Source organism: Gopherus evgoodei, chromosome 2 (assembly GCF_007399415.2).
Source record: "Gopherus evgoodei ecotype Sinaloan lineage chromosome 2, rGopEvg1_v1.p, whole genome shotgun sequence".
NCBI classification, from domain to species: Eukaryota; Metazoa; Chordata; order Testudines; family Testudinidae; genus Gopherus; species Gopherus evgoodei.
Window position 1 is genome coordinate 261,542,110 of NC_044323.1, and position 20,896 is coordinate 261,563,005.

Here is a 20,896-nt window from a genome sequence, read left to right on the forward strand (position 1 = left end):
GCAATGGCTGTTGAAAATAGCAAATCCAATTCTAATAACCACTGGGAAGCATTTCTTGCTCAATTTTATCCTACTTTTTCTACAGCAAGGATCAGCATATTTGATTTGGGAGAAATGAAGTAACAGCTGCCCAAACTGAGCTTGAGCACTCCTGAATTTTGAGGTGTTCAAATCTGGAAGGCAGGTGCTGGGTGTAAGGGAGGGGGCTGTGGGCTCTGTGGGGAAGTACGGCATGTATGCAGCAGCATGTCTGGCCCTGCATGGAGCCAGACAAGCTGGTCTGAGTGGCACGGTAAGGGGGCTGGGGGGCTGGAGAAGGGATAGGGAGTTCCAGGGGGGCAGTCAAGGGACAGGGAGCAGGGGGGGCGGATGGGGCAGAGGTTCGGGGGGGGGCAGTCAGGGGACAGGCAGTGGTTGGATAGACATGGGAGTCCCAGGGGTTTGTCAGGGGACAGGTAGGAGGTGGGGTCCTAGGGGAGAAGTTTGGGGGGTCTCAGGAGGGGGCAGTTGGGGACAAGGAGAAGGGAGGCTTAGATAGGAGTGTCCTGTGTTTTGAATGTTAAAATATGATCTCCCTACCATTCACAGCACGCTTCCTCTTGAGGTCCCCCTCCTTCCTTTCCAGTTGGTAGTGGCCAAGGGAATGCTGGGAAATGTAGTTCTTTCCCTGCTCCAGGGCTGGCTCTATAGGCAGGGAGCTAACCAAGGAACTACAGCTCCCAGAGCCCCCTGTTGGTTCAGCTTCCCTGCCGCCCCTGCAAATGGGCTGCCCAAGCAGGTGGTTTGCTGGTGCCTAGAGCCGCCCCTGCTATTAATAATATGAAATACCATAACTTTATTGTAGAATTCTAGAGAAAAATCTAAGCATCCATCTATTTCCATTATATTGACACTACTTATTGTCTAAATATTCATATTAATGCCTTGGTATCAGTAATTTTAAGTTGTGAGTACAAACTAGAAAATCCCAATATCTAGGGATTCAGTATACTGGTTAGTTGCATAATATGTTTACAAGTAAAATTATAATAAACCTATGTAGTAGTGGAATCATTAACAAAGAATTAGAAACAGAACATCACACTCAGTGAGGAAGCAAAATACAAATATTTCTTTTAAAATTGTGCAAGAAACTGTCAATAAGTAACAGAAAAATGTAATGTTAAAAATACGTTAAAACAAACCAAATAAATTAATTGCATTAAAAATGTGGGTTTATGAAAGGATAGGTGTCCAACTCAACATGCTTTTTCTCTGTCTTCTGTAGTTACTATGGTCACAGATATTTTGTATAGGAAGAGTTCTGGTTCTTTTTTTATATGTACTCACTGGTACATTAAATAGATCAGATAAGATTTGTATTTTATGTTGTTTAACATATAATAATATACTATCTGATGTTGTCTTTACTGACTCTTTTGCACTTTTTCAGGTGGCAGTAAATCTACATATACTTATTCTAGCACTTTCATTTTAATTGTAGTTCCTAAAGAAAAGTGAATTGAGTTAGTTTTCATTGAATTCTAGGCTTTCTGAAATTCAGCTAACTTCCTGTTTTGTTACAAATTGATCATCATCTTCCCTTTTTTTTTCTTTGCAATTGGCTGAACTTGGGGGAGGGGAGGCATTATTTTCACACTGCTCTTTGGGGGCATATGCAGGTAACTCAAATTCTTACTGATGATCTGCCCACATATTTAAATCAGCTGTTCACTGATTGGAGGATTGTTGCAAGAAAAAACAAAACCAAACTAGAGTGGATGCTTTTACTTTAGATCTTTAAAGCTTATGTTGTGTCTGCTTTTCTCTGCTTCAATATTATTGTCCACTTTTCTATGCATCACTAATTAATTCAGAAACCACCAGGTCAGGAATATTAAGGGCCACATCCTACCTTCTTTCCTTGCACAAAGCTTTCATTGAAATAAATGAAAGTCATGCATAAAAAAGAAAAACAGGATTTGGTGCTACTAGAACTAGGTGCGTCCACATAAACAAGATTTATTTTACCCTTGATTCACTCAAAAAAAAATGGTGCCAAATAGTGAGGAATTGTATATTATTTGTTTGACATTTATTGTTTATTTGATCAGCTTGTAACAAGGTATACATGTTTTTATCTCACTTTTTTCTGTTTTGCTTATATGAATGCAGAAGGAGATGAAGAAAACAAGCATATTGGAGAGCAGGGGTCAGAGGTTGAGGCAGGTCTGTCTGACCAAATTTGCATATCCCCTTTAGATATGTTTCCCTATGAGCGAACTTCTCTAGCTAGCTTGGAAATATATTAAGATGCAAAAGCCAGGCAGTAATAATTTAATTTTATTTAAGACCAAAGCAAACAAAACCAGTGCATCATGGATTATTTTAAATGCTTGCAGGAACACTGTCAAGCATTTCCCAACCAAATGTTCAACCTACAAAATTGTTCTAATCTTGTCATCTGGATTCTAGAGATCCATTTTCATAAAAATCCTCTGTTCTGTCACCAAGAACAAATCTCACCATTTATTAAATGTGTAGTCTTGCAATATTTTTCTTAAGTTGCTGCAGAGATAGCCATCCAATCATCAGAATAAGCCCAGGTTAATTAACAAGCCCTGTCACCGAACTGTGCTAACATTAGTAATAGTGCTTTTGACAAACAAGGAGGTAAAGACATTATCATATTGCTCTGTTGTCCGTAAAAAATACAGATCAGTAGGGAAGTGATTGTGAAGTACAAAATTAGCAGAGAAGAATATGTTATTTTAAGTTTGTATTTCAAGCAATGGCCCTGATCCTGCTTGCATGAAATTTCAGTTGATACAAATGGGAGGTCAAGGATGAGGAGGGCTATGGGAAATCAGGCCCACTTGGAGGCTAAAACAACAAAATTTGAAACTTTTATCATTGACGCTGTCCCTTGTAAATCAAAGAGATGCAAATGGTAAAGAATTTTTTTTTAAATTGTCCCAAATACTGTTGTGCTCAAAATGTTTAGGATAGCTTATTCTAATAACAGAAAACATGCTTCCTACAGTTACAATAACACACATAGCTCAAAAGGATTTATTCCGCCGTCTACACTTTTGCAGCGTGCTCTCAAAATTCTTCCTTAAAGGAAGAATGTTAAAAAGATGTAAATGTATAGTTACACATGTTACAATTTAAGTAGGTCAAAGACAGTTTATCTGTTACAATTTTCAGGTTAAAGCGCATCTCACAAATAATTTGTTCTGTGGATGTAGATCTTTGACCTATTGCATTTATTTATTTTCAGAGTGGAATTATTAGAGCAATGTAGTTGTGCCTTTGTGATCATGAACACCTGCTATTTTTATTAAGTTGCACATTTTACATTATTGTTTTTGTTGTTGTGTCTCTGTATATGTATTGTGCAGTCATGTGATAGTTCAAACATAGTGCATGGATTCGTGTTTTCATAGTTTGAACTTTCCTTTTTTGTGCTATGCTTAAGTTGTTCATGTTATCATTATTCTTAATTATTAATCATCATTGTCTGTTTTTAATGTCATAAAGATTATGAGGAAAAACAGCAAAATCCACCAATTAATGGGAGAAAAGGCAAGTTTATAACAGTGGATTTTTGTGTATCTGGAGATTTATCAGTTGTGTTTTGTATTCCATGTGTCTGTGTTTCTTAGTTATATTAGTTTAAAATAAGTAACTCCATTCATGTTTAGCTTTCATGTTCTGTCTTACTTTCTTGAACTTCTTTTAAAAAAATTTTTATCAGTGTGATTTTTAATCTTTCTTAGAACTAGTAGTTCCAACATTTTTGACCCTTGTTTATGACACGATACTGAAGTTAGAATTCACACCTTCTTAATATGTAGTTAACTATTGACTGCAGGGGGTCAAGTTTTTCCATCTTGATGCTTTCCATTAGTCCAGATGCAGAAGCTCCCAATCTGCTGAGTCCAAAGGGACTGAGTAAACTTTATAATAATTTACAGAATAGACTGCATTGCCATCCAGTTTTTACCAGTCATTTACCTAATCAGGCTATATATTTTGCAAGTTTGGCACATTTTTACATTATTGTGGAATCCCCTTAATTGGTACATTCTGGTAGAAATAGGTTCATGCCATTAGACAATCTTCCCAATTATCTGGGCCTCATAGGAATACATTTTTCTTGTGAATATTCACTTTTGTTTTGTGAAAATAAGCATAGTAACATATAGGTTGACTCATCAGTCATAATTGGAACAGGAAAGCAGCATGAAGTACCCACAGGGTTTAACAACAAGATTTTTATACTAGAAAATACCAGTTCATGTTTGTAAATTACTGTGATAGCTTTGAAGACATCCTGTATGCCTTTTATTCAGCTTTTAGAGATGCTGCAAAATGCCTTACACTGACCCTATTCCGACAATTAAGAAGGATTTCTTTTATCAGCAAGCTGATTACGGACTAGATAGTGCCCTATATTTATGCAGCAACACCGAAGCAAGAGTAAATATTCCCCTTACCCTCCCCCTCTCCCTAGAGCCCAAGAAAGGGCTAGCCACAATGTCAAGCCCACCACTTTGGTGAGCCCACAGGCTCCTCCCAAGAACAAGTTGGCAGGAAGGACTAAAGTAGGCATTAGGGAGAGTCATGGGTTTACCTTTCCCTAGGCTGGCTCATCGTGTGCATGTTGTGTGGAGTCTTTTTAGAGGTCTGTAATCAGTTATTTCTCTCTCCCTGCACCCAGTGCAGCTAGGTTGTCATATTACACACAATGGGGCAGTGTACCTTGCACTAATCTGTTACTGTATACTCCATGCTAAAGCGTAATCTAGCCCTGACTGAATTCTACTGTGTAAACGTTATTGATCAGATTCTGTGCTTCAGTGGTAATTACCAGATAGTTCACTGATTATATTGCATTGTAAGGCCAAATCCTGGTCCTACTGAAGTCCTGGGGTTTTTGCCATTGGCTTCAGTAGGGCTAGAAATTGATTCTCATTGATTAAGTTTATAGTGTGTACAGTTTGCTTTCAAGCACAATTTGTCTTCATTAATTGAACTACAAACCTGTCCTTTGCATACTTATATGCAAATGGCTTACTCTATACAGTGAACTGTATATTACTAAACTGTATTCAGAATAGTTCACTTTTATGTATTTAGTCATCTGTCTAATGGGACCAGTTTACATTTTGTTTCTTTCAAAAGCTTCTGATGCACCTCAGAGCTCCTTGCCTCCAAAGCAGCAGAGTTTGTGTCTGATTCTTGGGCCCAAACAGCCTCTTTCCAAAAACATTAAGTCCCCCTTGACTCTGCTCCATTCCTGGGTAATTGTTCCCTTTTCATTTCTATTATGTGACACTGTTGGATAATGGTTTGGGATTCTGAGAGAAAGCTGCTGGTATTGTTCTCCTTCTTTTGTTTATGTTAATTAGGGCTAAATAGATGACATACTTAGAGCCGAAAACCTTTCTTCCCTTATTCTTTGTAAAGTTTTACTTAATTTGGATTTGAATATTTGTGTCAACTTCTACTGTGATACTTGAGCCTTGGGATGGAGTTATATGGTATCAATTGGAAAGTATGGTGAGAGCTGATGTAAATTAAAAGGAATTTACAGAGTAGATTTTGCAAAAGATTCTGTATTGCATCAGGAAGACTATCATGAAGTAAACCTCAAAAAAATCACATGATATCTCATATAGCCATTAAAATTTTAAAGGTATGAGAGTGCAGATACCCATTAGGAAGAGGCTCAACATAGAGGTCTGAAATGTTTCTTGCTGCCTCTATGAAATATCTAATAATAGTGGAAATCTTTTTATGCCTGTATATGTTTCTTTCGAGCAAGAACAAATTTCAGCTCACAGAGTTCCCTACTAATCAATTTATAAGGAAAAAGGGTTGGCAGTATCCCAGAGTGGTCATAGAATTTGTCCACTCAAACCAGCAAATGTCCCAAGGTCCATGTGGATGTTAGGATATGTGTAGATACCAGAGGAGGGATTCACAAGGGGGACTTAGGTGCTGACTGCCACTTTAGGTCCTCAGTCCAACATTTAGGTGTCACTAGCATTTACAAAACTACCACTCAGCTGCTTCCTAACCCTATAGTTGACTAAAGTCCCATGGCACCTGAGTTTTAAAGTCTCCCAGGTATCTGGGCATGCACACAGCTATCTCAGTCCTGATAGTACCCCAACAACTTGGTGCCCAAGCCACAGGGGGGTTCCTAAACTAGGCATTCCCCCATCTATCTTGTCTTCGGGACTCAAACTGAAAGGTGTACTCAGAGCATGCCTAAACCCCCATCAAAGACACTAGAGAAAGGGCTGTGGTGCTTGCCTGATTAGCATAGTGGTTAAAGCAGCCACCCAGGATGGAGGAGGCCTGGGTTCAAATTCTCCTTTGTCTGATGTAGGACAGGGAATTGAGTCTTTTACCTTTCAGGAGAGTGCTTAGCCACTGGACTATGGGTTATGTGTCTCTCAGTCTTTTCTGTTAAAGCTGTTACACTGTCTATAAATAATTAAATATTCAGTGGAGCAGGAGAAGTGGAACTAAGGTCTTCCCCTTTCCCAGATGAGTTACTGAATTGCTGGGCTACAGAGTCATTCTCTCTCTCTCTCTCTCACTCTCTTACCCAACAGATATTTAATTTGGCAGAGGAGAAAATCCCAAGTCCCTCACAACCCACATTAGGAAACCTGAGCACTAAGCATTGTGGCTCCTAAGTCCACCTTTTGAATCCCAAACTGACTGCCTCTATATAGCTACACAGGCCACACCATAGTGTGCCATTGGCTGCCTCTTCCTCTGGCTGAATATTGGTAGTCACAGAGGGGACCCAGCAGAACTTAATGATGTGTGGGGTCTGGAATGGAGCACGTTGTAGAGTGCAGCTGCTTCCCAGCTCCATCCCCTTTGCTGGCTCTGCTCCCAATTACCTACAGAGCCTCAACCTCACAGAATTTTGCAGAGTTTCAGGATTGGAGAGTAAGAATGCTACAAAGGCAGCATTTTTATGCCTCCTGTTCTACTTTTTGTTTTCTCTCCACTGGCATAATCATAATCTGGCCCTGTGTGTTATGCTTTTTATAATGCATGCATGCCTCTCTGTACATGCCCCGTCCTTATCAGTCTATAAGTGATACGTTTATGTAAAGTTTTTACTGTATTCCTACCTGGTACATTTGTCATGTACTTGTCATGTACTTAATTTATTTTTCAAAATATAAGATGAATGTAATACTGATCTATTTGTAAGGATTAAAGCTTTTTCTGGAAATAAAGTTAAGCTCAATGTGACCTAGTCTGCCCACTAACCCACCCAAATATAACCTCCAGTTGACTGACTTATCTGAAGTATATCAGATATCTGAGTCAGTGTTACATGGCAGTGGCCATACTGGTTCAAGGTCACAATGGCCCATCTAACCCAGTATCCTGTCTTCTGACAGTGGCAAATGCCAAGTGCTTTAGGGGGAATGAACAGTGATACATCCCTTGTCATTCACTTCCAGTTACTGGCAAAGAGAGACTAGGGACGCTCAAAGCATGGTTTTGCATCCCTGCACATCTTGGCTAATAACCACTGATGGACCTAACCTCCATGAACTTATCTAGTTCTTTTTTGAGCCCTGTTACAGTATTGGTTTTCACAACATCACCTGGCAAAGAGTTACACAGGTTAACTGTGCATTGTGTTAAGAAGTCCTTCCTTTTGTTTGTTTTAAACCTGCAGCCTATTAATTTCATTGGGTGACCCCTACTTGTGTTACGTGAAGGAGTAAATGACATTTCCTTGTTTACTTTCTCCACATCAGTCATGATTTTATAGACCTCTATCAGATCCTCCTGAAGAGTTCCAGTCTTTTTAATCTCTCCACATATTGAAGCTGTTCCATCCCCCTAGTCATTTTTGTTGCCTTCTCTGTACGTTTTCCAGTTCCAATATGTCTTTTTTGAGGTGGGCCATCCACATCTGCATGCAGTATTCAATATTTTCGGTCTTATAATCGATCGCTTTCTTACTGGCTCCTAACATTCTGTTAATTTTTAGAGTACATGTTTTCAGAAAACTATCCACAATGACTCCAAGATCTCTTTCTTGAGTTGTAACACCTAATTTAGACCCTATCATTTTGTATGTATAGTTGGGATTGTGTTTTCCAATGTGCATTACTTTGCATTTATCACCACTGAATTTCATCTGCCATTTTGTTGCTGAGCCACCCAGTTTTGTGAGATCCCTTTGTGACTTTTCACAATCTGCTTTGGATTTAACTATCTTGAGTAATTTTGTATCATCTGCAAATTTTGCCACCTCACTGTTTACCCCTTTTCCAGATCACTTATGAATATGTTGAACAGTACTGGTTCCAGTACAGATCCTGGGGGGACACCACTATTTACCTCTCTCCATTCTGAAAACTGACCATTTATTCCTACCTTGTGTTTCCTATCTTTTAACCAGTTACTGATCCATAAGAGGACCTTCCCTCTTATCCCACCACTGCTTACTTTGCTTAAGAGCCTTTAGTGAGGACCTTGTCAGAGGCTTTCTGAAAGTCTAAGTACACTATATCCTCTGGATGCCCCCCCATCCACATCTTTGTTGACACACTCAAAGAATTCTAATAGATTGGTGAGACATGATTTCCCTTTACAACAGCCATGTTTACTCTTCCCCAACAAATGATGTTCATCTATGTGTCTGATAATTCTGTTCTTTACTATAGTTTCAACCAATTTGCCTGGTACTGAAGTTAGGTTTAAAGGCCTGTAATTGCTGGGATTGCCTCTGGAGCCTTTTTTTAAAAACTGGCATTACATTGGCTATCTTCTTGTCATCTAGTACAGTGGCTGATTTAAGTGATAGGTTACATGCCACAGTTAGTAGCTTGCAATGTCATATTTGAGTTCTTTCAGAACTCTTGGGAGAATACCATCTGGTCCTGGTGACTTATTACTATTTAATTTATCCATTTGTTCCAAAACTGCCTCTAATGACACCTCAATAGGGGACATTTCCTCTGATTTGTCACTTAAAAAGAATGGCTCAGGTGTGGGAATCTCCCTCCAATTCAGGTTTTTCCAGGGTGTGTCACCTCTAAAAGTGGCACATTCAGAAGTGATGATACCTTATCGCTAATCAAACATAATTAACTTGAATTTGTCTCTCCCAAAAGTATGATTTAGAAAGCAATGGGTTAGGGTTTTTTTGCTGTAGACAGGGATTGGATGAAATTTGAATAATGAAACTATCCATTGTATCAATTAGTAGATATGTAGGTACCAGGATATTGAGAAGTACACAAGGCTTTCTGGGTAAACAAATCTGTACATTTATCATCCTTGTATAAGCAATATGAGTTTTTCTACTAATTGGTATCTATTCTCCAAACCAGTTGCTTGTTTTCGTGCTGCATTCATGCTGCATTGTATTGTAATGATTAATTTTAATTGTCCTTCTGCTTAAGAAATTCTTAAGTAATTTGCTAAACTTGACTGCTTTATTAAGAATACACCTTTTTCAGTAAAGCGGGAACAGCTTACTGTATGAAAGTATTATTCCGCTAGGAAAGTATGCACTTTAGATGACAAGATTGATCTTGCTTAATGTAGCTTTAAATGAGATCTTGTAATCATTACCATATACTATATGATAGCTAAATAAAATCTCAATAACCTTGTAAATATAATAACATGTATAAACTAGTGTATTTTAAATAGTTTGAACAAAATCTATAGTTTTCTGGTTGTAGATGCACCTATGCAAAAACTTCATGAAGAACCAGTTAATCATAAACACTACAGATGCAGAATTATGTTGTGTAGGAGAAATAGTTCCTCAAATGTGCCAAGAAATATAGATAGATTAATCACAATGTTATATTTTCAGAATTTGTAAGAGAAGGTCTTTGTACAGATTCCACTTACATATTACATTGTCTAATGTATAGGCAATGTATAGTGTGGATCTTTGAAGTATAACTTTAACAACAACAAATAGAAACTTATCCTCTGCATTCTGCAGTGTAGGTCTTTATTGCATATTCTGATTTCAGGCCATGCATGGAACTTTCACTGACATTTGTGAGAGTGCTGAATGCAAAATGAATGTAGCAACAGAGATCTGAAGTAGTGCCCAGCAGACGGGAGAATTTTGTTCCACATTTGTGTTGTCCATAAGCCTCTAAATTTCTTTATTACAATGTTTGCAAAATTCCTTGACTACTTACTGTCAGATGTTTTATTAAAGTCCACTCTGATGGAGACTGTTGGCCCAGTCCTTCTGTCCAGATTCAGGCAATGCTCTCTGTGAATTCAGGAGGAGTTAGGGCTGCAGTGTTGGTCTGAAGATGTTTTGTTTTTTTCCCTCCCTCTTCCTCCATTCCTCCCGCCTTCCAACCCTCCCCTCCGCACCACCCTGCCACCCACACACACACAAAACAAAACCAAACCAAAAGCCATTAAAAAGTCATTTTGATTTGGGGCCTGATCCTGCAGCACTCACCTACCAAAGTGAATCATGTTACCTTAACGGGACTACTCATTTAAGTAAGGCCTACAGGGTCAGGCCATTAGGTCTGCTGCATCATATTTCTAATGTGTTATGTGCATGTAACCAGAAGAGGGAGCAAAACTTCTATCTTTTAAAAACAGAATCATAATATTTAAAAACCTAAAAAACTACCCAGCTATAAGGAAAAATCTCAGTGTTGGCTTAAAAACAACACATTTGCTTATTTCCAGTGTCTCTTTGACCAACAGAACTTGGTTGAATAAAAGATACTACCTCACCCAACTTGTCTCTCTAATGTTTGCTCATTGTTATTTAAATATATTCATATAATTTTGAAATTCTATTTATCTGTTAAATTACTACTTCAAATCTATTGGTTTTATACTTTTATGAAATGTATCTGGTGTTTCTTAATATTTGGCAAAATCATTAATATTTTTACTAACAATAGCAATGCACTTTGATTTTGGGAAGAGGTGATGTCAATTAAGCAGTGATGCAAGTAATGTTCAGCTAAGTATTTTGTTTGAGTAATGGTACATAAGTAAGTCTATATACACTTCCCCCCCAAAAAAAAAAATGGAAGAAACCACCAGTACAGTACATTATTTAAAAAAAAAAATAACCCGACATGTATGGTATTTGCATTAAGAGAGTATTGCGATGATTCCCATTCCATTCCCAAAGTTACCAAGTGATTTGCTGCTACAAGTAATTGAATTATTCAAAGTCTGTCAAAGAAAATATAACTGGAGGAAAAAATTAAACTAAACTGTATTAGAATACTAGCTATAATAATAATATAAAATATAGACAGGTGGCTCTATTTTTATCAGTGCCCAAAGGATTTACACTAAAACACTTCATGAGCCTTAGTAAGTGTTGTTCATATACATTTCCACTGCAGTCACAAGGAGGAACAAAGTACAAGTTGTTTTCAGAACATATAGACTCGACAAGGAAGTTCAAGCCAGGACAATGAACAATAGGGAGAGCATGTATTGTATATGTTTTTTATAACATTAAAGATAGCTAAAACTAATATGCCAGAAAAGATTTTTAAATGAACACAGAATTATTTACACACATAAAGAGAGTAGGAAGAAGGGCTCTTAATATCTGAACCTTATGGATTGATTTCTTTTAATGAAAAATCATTTGACACTCAAAGACACATTTTGTCAAAACAATGAACTCCGGCAAAAGACACTAGTTGATAACACAAGATCTATGATGAGTCTTTAATAAGAAAGAAAACTGGTTCCTTGATGTGGTATCAAATTGCAGCTTTACACAGGCTATGCCATTCTGGAATTAATTCTAGGAATCTGGCTTATTAAGATAAAAATAGTTACATAAATGAGTTATGATAAGTTTTGTAATATCAGATTTGTAATCATCTCTAAACAAAGAACATGGTAATAAATTGATAGCAAAATGAAATATATAGCAAATGAATGTATACAGTATGTGTGTATTATACTAGCTAGGATAGACATTGAAGAGTTATTGAATAATCCATAAAAACTTGTAGCCAAATTATCAACTGTTGATGGGCACTGTAAGACATACAAATATTTGAGTATTGCTGGTTTAATGTATTGCATGGGTGAAATGCTCTGGTTAAAAGTGTGATAGGATGTCCATTATAAAATCCTATTTTCAGAGTTTATTACATGACCGAATACAAGCTGATGTATGACACAGCCCAAAGAAATTGTATCTTCACTAAATTTTGATATAATTAGATTTTTATAAGACACTGTGTAGAAATATTATTTATATAACATATTGAGTACAAAGGGTCTGGAAAGCTGTTCTGATGGGGCAGCTGCAGATCAGGACCAGCGCTAGGGGTTTTAGCGCCCGAGGTGCATGGCAATTTCACCACCCCGCGCCCTGGTCCCGTGGCTCCAGTGGAGCTGCCACAGTGGTGCCTGCGGGAGGTCCACCGGAGCCACGGACCAGCGGACCCTCCACAGGCACGAATGCGGCAGCTCCTCCGGAGCCGCCTGCCGCCCCCTTCGGCAAAATGCCGCCCACCAATAATCCTGGCTCCCTAGGTGATTGCCTAGGCCACCTAAATGGAAGTGCCGGCCCTGCTGCAGATTCTTCTGGTGTGAGGGATTCCTAAACTGGCATAAAGCCAGCACAGCTGGGTCTACGCCATTCCTTCCTGGCCTTCATGGCATGAGCAGCATGTTAAGATGGAAGGTAGCATTGGAGTTGTTTCAGATAGTATAATTGGTTCTGGCTGGCTCAGATATGAGGGAAGCACAAAGGTGTCTTAAAGCCACCTTTGCCCTCCTCCCACTCCTATGCCAAGTGGTGCTCTGGCACAGCTGAGAATCTGGCCTAAAGTGTGCATATGTATTGACAACACTGGCTTTTTTCATTCTCGTAACGCTCAAAGAGGACTTTTCATTGTAAAGTAAAAATTTGTATAATGTGGACCAAGTCTTTTCGATGGCCTGATAAATCTATCTCTACTTCACATCATTCATCCTTCTTACTCTATTCGTGCATGAGCATTTGACATTACATGTAATTTCTCTGCCTTTGAACATTTATATAATAGGGTTAACAGTATTTCAGTGTGCTGCTTTGTATTTCATAAGTCACTAGTCAGAGCCACCCTTGATTAATTTTTACAGTAGTTGTCTCCATACATTAGTAAGACTATAATTCCTTTTTTGAGGATTCATCTTATAGTGTGAAGAATGGAAAGAAGTTCTCAGGGTTTTCATTTGTAAGGAAAGGTCACTACATTGTTTGTTCTAATTAGAAAGTGAAGACTTTTGGTGATCTAACTGAAATTTTAGAAATTTGGAACTGAATTGATAAAAACAGATTCAGAGAGAGTGGATTTAATCTAAAATATTGGAAATTTGGATAAAACGGAAAGTGCATGAAAAATAACATATGCACAGGGTAAATAACGTATCATTTTATCTTATCGAGGGACATTTTCTCTCCTACTGCTGAAAAACACATGGAAAGGGGAGAACTTATGTAGGAAAGATCCGGAGCTTCAGTAACCCTGAAATGTTGCTCCATCATCACTAGCACTGCAGTTTTGCATCATCTCAACTCACGTGCAAAATTGGTGGGTGCTAAGAAGTAGCCAAGGACATGGACAAGGGCAGTCACAAAGTCCAAGGATCTACATGTTATTATCATTTATTATTTTGGTATGGCCAAGAGGGTGTTATACACTGCATATTGAGTAAAGACATGAGAAACCCAGTGAATACTAAGGTCAATGATTGCGTCCTGGATATCTCCAGCTGTCAAATCATCCTAGCCCCAGAGCTGCTTTTGAAGGCTATAGAACTCTGTTTGAAGATTTCTAGAGCTTCACAGGAGTCCAGGAAATGGTTCAGTGAGAACCTACTTATACCTTTTTTTCAAACCAGAAACAGCTAAAATGGACTCTTCCTTAGTAGTAGTAGTAGTAGTAACAATGCCACTACCAACCAACATATTACTCACCTGAGGCAAAAATTCTGCTACTGTGTGCATAGAGGATCTTATGAAAGCAGAACTGGCATTACTGTGTTCCATAAGAGGTGAGTATGATTCTGGAGAAATATGCAGGGGTTCCACACCCTTTATATAGCACGTAGCTCAGCTCCATAGGAAGAAGAGGACAGGTGATCTGCTGCGATGGGCATCCTTCAGAGCCTACGGTTGCAGGGGGGACATTTTGGGTGTGTGTGCATCATTACATTATTGGTTTGAAATAGCTGAATAGAGTGACTGAATAGTAGATCTGTAGCCATTCCAGACTTAGGGGAAGATGCCTCCCATATTTTCCTTAGCCCTCTGCCCAATGCTAAGTTCAATTACCTGGTGTGGGAACTTGATTCTGGATTTGGTCCTAAATGCAGAGACCTCCATAATGCAGTGTTAAGGGCCAGATGCTGGGGTGCATCTGAGCTGCGTTTGATGCAGCTCAAGGTGGGAGCAAATGTCACTGTATGCCATCTTTATGTCTTTCCCTCTCCTGGATCTTACTAGCTACCAGTCCTGTCCTCAGCGTCAACAAGAGAAGCCTCTAGGTTGGTCTACTTTACATGAGATGCCATCAGGCCCGTAAAACCATTTCAGTGTCAAAGGTCAGGGATATCTTACCCATGCCCCCTTAATGACCACATCCTCTAGCTTAGTGGAATGGGAGTTACTATAAATTCCACTAAGCAAAGAAAATCCTTCATTGGCTGGATCCATCATTGTTATACCCCCTTTGGCATTGTGGATTGCAGTGCCGCAGAAGATTTGGATTGAACTTAACAAATGAAAGAAAATGGAAACACTAAAGTTCCCCCATCCAAGTTAACTTGGCCATGAGGCACTTCCTTCTTTTTTATTTTGTCTGGTTAAATATCCAAAATTAATGCACTTCATATACACAGTAGCGTCGATTTTAGTGGTCTCCTATGGGAACTGAAATGTGCTAGCCAAGTCCACGGGGACTGGAGGCTTCTGATCACATTTTCAGACTTAGGTGCGTAAAGAGGTACTTTGATAAATCACCTGATGTTCATAGATGCTACAGCTCCTAATGAGGGCAGTGAGTCCAACTGGTGCTGCTGTAGGTGCTCATCACTGTTTGGGGAAAATCTATTTTAATGCCTCTGAGAATCTCTGCATATCTGATCTTAGAGAATCATTTCAGACTTACTTGGCCTTGAAACAAGTGATCATAAATGCAGTGCAATAGCTTTAAAATTGAAATGCCAGTCATTATGGAACATGGATTTTACATTTTGCATCATCTTCTATATAAGCGATATCTACACTAAGAAAGTAGTCTCCCTCCTGAGACTGACCATGACCAGCTAATACATATTTAAACATGACTTGTCTTGTTTATAGTAGGTACAGAGTACTGTTTAAAGTCTTGTTAATTAAAGTATGTTGGCTAATAAATTTTAGAAAGCAACCTGTTTTGCTAGTTTAGGTATGGCCTTAGTGTCAATTTGTAAGTTGTTACCTATACTGATTTTTTTCTACACCAAAATAGCATAAATTAAGAACATAAGAATGACCATACTGGGTCAGACCAATGGTCCATCCACCCCAATATCAAGTGTTCTGACAGTGACCAATGCCAGGTGCTTCAGAGGGAATGAACAGAACAGGTAATCATCAAGTGATCCATCCCATCACCCATTCCCAGCTTCTAGCAAACAGAGGCTAGGACACTTCAGAGCATGCTTTTGCATCCCTGCCCATCCTAGCTAATAGCCATTGATGGGCCTATCCTCAATGAGCTATCTAGTTCTTTTTTTGAATCCTGTTATAGTCTTGGCCTTCAAAACATCCTCAGTGTTATGTGTATAACATCGAAATATGTGTTGTGATGTGACTTCCATAGTGACCACTCTTTTTGATAATGTCAGATTACATGACACTTTATTCTTCATTCCATGATGTGTCCAATGATCAGCATAGATGCCAGAGGTATTAGTTTTTATCAGCATTGCATTGATAGTTCAAATGGCACTACAGATGTTGTGCATATACTCTGGTGAGATTAAGTCGCTGTTTCTTTATAAAAGAGAAATAGATAGAACTGGGGAAGATCATTTTATTAAATTAATACTTCCAGAATTTTCAGAAGTTAAATTTAGATAGTATATCGCCATAGATTTACAGAATCTGTTTAGTAATATAGTCATCATAATGGATTTGGGTTGCTTTTCTGATATTGAAAAGTGAAATGGAGCAGCATTAGATCAGAAGGCTTGAAGGATGTGTACAGGTGCTTTTCTACGCTTTGACACAAAGGTGTATCGTTCTCCTTTATAATAACAATGGAAGTGTAGAATAATACTCCTTTATGGCAAATTGATTTTGTGATTACACAATGGGAAATGTGCTTCACTAATTCTCATGATTTCCCCCCCTTGGTGATTGTGGGTGTGATCCTGTAAACATGCCCATGAATAACATCTGTGAGTAGTCCAAATGATTTGCTGGGTCAGTAAAGCAAATGCCCAAATAGTCCAAAATTAAGACAAAGATTTATCAGGGGCATAATGCTATCCAACGGCTATTAGGCCAATATTAAAGGAACTAGCACATGAAACTGCAAGCCAAATAGCAAGGATTTTTATGAATCTGTACATTTGTTGGTTGTACCTGTTTAAGAAAGGGGGAAAAAGTGATCCAGGAAACGAGAGGTCCATTAGTTTGACCTCAATTGTATGCAAGGCCTTGGAACAAATTTTGAAACAGAAAGTAGTTAAGGATATAGAGATAAATGATAATTGAGATAAAATAAACATGATTTTACAAAAGGTAAATTGTGCCCAAGCAACCTGATCTCTTTGTTTGCAAAGATAACTGAGTTTTTAGACAAAGGAAATGAAATATAGCTAATCTACATAGATTCTAGTAAGGCATTTGATATAGTTCCACATGGGAAATTATTAGTTAAATTGGAGAAGATGAGTATTAATATTAGAATTGAAAGGCAGCTAAGGAACTGGTCAGAAGGGAAATTACAACAGGTCATATTGAATGGTGGACTATCAGGTTGGAGAGAAGTTACTAATAGAGTTCCTCGGGGATCAGTCTTGAGACTAAGCTTATTGAACATTGCATCAATGACTTTGGCACAAAAAGTGGGATTGTGCTAATAAAATTTGCAGATTACACAAAGTTGAGAGATATTGCCCTAAATACTGAGGAGGACCAGAATAACATACAAGAAAATCTAGATTGCCTTGAAAACTGGAATAATAGAAGTGGGATGACATTTAATAGTGCAAAGTGCAATTTCATGCACTTAGGGACTAACAACAAGAAATTTTGCTATAAGATGGGAGTGTATCAGTTGGAAGTGACAGGACGAGAAACACCTCGGTGTATTGGTTAGTCACAGGATGACTGAGCTACCAATGTGATGCAGCCATGAGAAAGGATAACAAAGTCTTAGGATGCATCAAGTGAGAAATTTCCAGTACAGGTGGGGAAGTGTTGTTACCATTATACAAAGCATTGTTGAGCCCTCACCTGGAATACTGTGTGCAATTCTGGTCTCCCATGTTTAAGAAAGATGAATTCAAACTGGAACAGGTGCAGAGAATGGCTACTAGGATAAACAGAGGACTGAAAAGCTTACTTTATGAGAGAAGACTCAAGGAGCTTTACTTATTTAACCTAAACAAATGAAGGCTGAGGGGAGATATGATTGCTCTCAATAAATACATCAGGGGGATAAATATCAGGGAAGAAGAAGCGCCAGTGCTGACACAAAAACAAACAGATATAAATGGCCATCAACAAGTTTAGGCTTGAAATTAGACAAAGATATCTAATCATTAGAGGAGTGAAGTTCTGCGACAGCCTTCCAAGGGGAGTAGTGGGGGCAGAAAAACTAACTGGTTTCAAAACTGAGTTTTATGGAGGGAATGGTGTGGTGAGATTGCTTACAATAGTTTGTGGCTGATCTGCGACTGCTAGTAGCAAATATCCCAATGGCTGGTGATGGGACACTAGATGGGTAGGGCTCTGAGTTACTGCAGTTAATTCCTTCCCAGGTGTCTAGGTGGTGGATCTTGCCAATGTGCTCAGAGTTTAGCTCATTGTCATATTTGGAGTTGGGAAGGAAATTTCCCCCTGGTTAGATTCACAGAGAACCCTGGGTTTTTTTCATGTTACTCTGCGGCACAAGTCACTTGCTGGTTTAAACTAGAGTGGATTCTCTGTAACTTGAGACTTAAAACAAGATTTGTGGACTTCAGTAACTCAGCCAGAAGTTATGAGTCTATTCAGAAGTGGGTGGGTGAGGTTCTGTGGTCTTGATATGCAGGAGATGAGACTAGATGATCAGGATGGTCCCTTCTGGCCTTAAAATCTATGAGTTTAAATACCCTTTAGTAAGAGATTAGGTTAAAAAAGCGTTAAAACCTAAAAAGGAGATTGTTGAGGCTAGTTTAACCCTAGCAAAAGATGGAGAGTAAACCTTTAGGCCCAGAATATTATAACAGCCAAAGAAAGACATTTCAGAATCCCTCTGAATCAAGAGAACGGTGTCCTGGATGGTGGAGGGTACATAAACGTCTACTGACAATTTACCTTGGTGTTGAGGTCAGATATGCTCATTTACACAGTATAGGAGTATGGAAGCTATTTACACATTATGAGAGTGCTAATTGAGTGATATATTAGCCTTAATATACCAAATGAAAGAAAACCAAACCCAAAACTTTATCATGAACTGTAAGTTAAAACACTAAATATTTATGATTTTTTTAAATGGCAATCTCAACTATAGTTGGCATAAATATCTTAATAGATATTGCACGTAACTCAAATAATGTATTTGTTAAAAATAGGCTGTTGATTTGAAAAGAAACATACATAGTTGATGGTTTCATTTTTTCTTTGTTTGTTTGAATTACAGATTTGCAAAGCCTTTTTTACCAAAATATTTTTAGTAAAGGTCTTTTTAACTTACAGAAATATAAAAATATCCTAAAACTCCATAGACTGTAAACACACTGTGCACTATAACAAGGGTTCTCAATCTTTTTCTTTCTGAGGCCCGCCCAACATGCTATAAAAATTCCAAAGCCCACCTGTGCCACAACAACTGTTTTTCTGCATATAAAAGACAAGCTTGGTGTTAGGGGGTAATAAGTAGGGCAATTGCTCACAGCCCCACAACACAGTTGACCCCGGGCTTCAATCCTATACGGTAAGGCTTCGGCTTTCTGCCCTAGGCCCCATTAAGTCTAATACCACCCTGCTTGGTGGACCCCCTGAATCCTGATTGCAGCCCCCTGATCCCTGGTTGAGAACCACTGCATGATAATATACATTTTTTCTTATTCAAAATGTTAAATATAGCAGAGAGAGCAACCAAAATAGTCAATAGATTGTATGAGGATTAATATACATTGTATGTCCTGTTCTGTATTTTAAGACATTTGATAAAGAAAAGTAATTAAAGAACTCAAGTTTTGGCCTGCCAATTACAGTTTATCTGTTTAGATTAAGCTGTTCCAAATGATGTTAGGTGTCTTATAATGGAAGTTACATAATGTTTCTGACAAGCTCTGATTTCTTTTGGTTTATGCTAGAAGTTACATGGGAGGACCAGCAGAAAAAGGTGAATGGTACAATAACTGATGACAAACCATTGCCGAAAAAGAAACACCATTCTGAGCCAGGTTTGTCAGGGTTTGGAAAACCACATGAAAGCATGAGACTATAGAAGCATTGCATTACATTTCATGCTTTTGTAATGAGTGTGTGCTTGATGTACCTTATTTTTTCACTTTGATGTGAAATTTTTAGTATGTGGAGACCATTTAGTTTAGTGTTGTACACAGTTCTGTTTTAGATTAGCAAAAGTAGATCCACTTGTGTAAGCAATTGTGGTAGACTGCACATGCATTAGAAAAAGAAATAATTTGGCTTAATATTAGCATTAGCTTGCTTTTTAGTTTCAATTCTGTATTGATTTATATATGTGTGTGAGTCTCAGGAATCCAAGTCTGAGTTCTGCCAATCCTTATCTTGGTTAATCCCAACCAAGGTATACACTGCAGCTAAGGAGGTGGGACACTCACCTCCCCAAGATCTGAAATAGAATCCTTCCTGCTATGTCAGATGTTGCTTAAAGCATAAACAAGGCTCAACCATTCCTGTCTTTCCAGTGCCACTCTTTGCATGTATCCAAGATAGGAACTCTTAAATCTGGGTTTGGAAAGGTAGCCCCTATCCTACAGAGATGTGCATAGCATTGAGCTCAATGGGTCTACTCACATACTCAAAGTTTAGAATATACTTAGTTCTGTGTACCCTATCCTGCAATATGGATAAAGCTCCTCTGTGCAAAAGACAGAACTTTTTCAGGAGCTAGTCTAAGACTGTGGAATGAATTACCCCAGGAACTAATGACTATTGCAAACCTCACTGGCACATTTCTAAACACAAACATCCTACCCAAACAAGACACTACACAGCACACACTTCTCCCTTGGGGAGAGCATGAGAGAATAAACAACATGTGGCAGGTGTCAGTCACATCACTACTCATGCAAGTAAAAGTTTGTCGGATTGGCCTTTGTGCAACAGAATTGTTGTTGTCTGTTGGATGACTGCTATGAGCCATTTGGGAGAGTTTTACTGCATTTTTATTTAGTCCTTACTTTTCAGTGGGGGATTTGTTGTTGTAAGGACTTACTAAGACCCATCAAAATGAGTCCTATGCATTTTCTAACTGAGTTCTGTTCCCAAATCTAAAATATACATTCTAAAATAAATTAGCTGGGTAAAACATGTACATTTTTGGGAAAACAATCCTAATTTTTTTTAACAATTTTGAATATATGAGCCTGCTAAATATTCTGAACATACCCTTTATATATCTTCTGGTAAAGGTTTTAA

At 38.4% G+C, this 20,896-nt stretch overlaps 1 protein-coding gene across 36 annotated transcripts in view; it reads left to right on the forward strand.

Annotated features, from left to right (window-relative positions):
* The window catches only part of RIMS2 (regulating synaptic membrane exocytosis 2), an 884,385-nt gene that overhangs the window by 670,576 nt on the left and 192,913 nt on the right, over nt 1-20,896 (forward strand). For 21 of the 36 annotated variants that reach the window (XM_030553644.1, XM_030553659.1, XM_030553655.1 and 18 more), the window contains one exon: nt 2,155-2,208. The exons of the other annotated variants lie outside the window; for them this stretch is intronic. In XM_030553644.1, the coding sequence (XP_030409504.1) occupies nt 2,155-2,208 (54 nt within the window). The remainder of the gene's footprint in view (nt 1-2,154; nt 2,209-20,896) is intronic. 36 annotated transcript variants of the gene reach the window in all.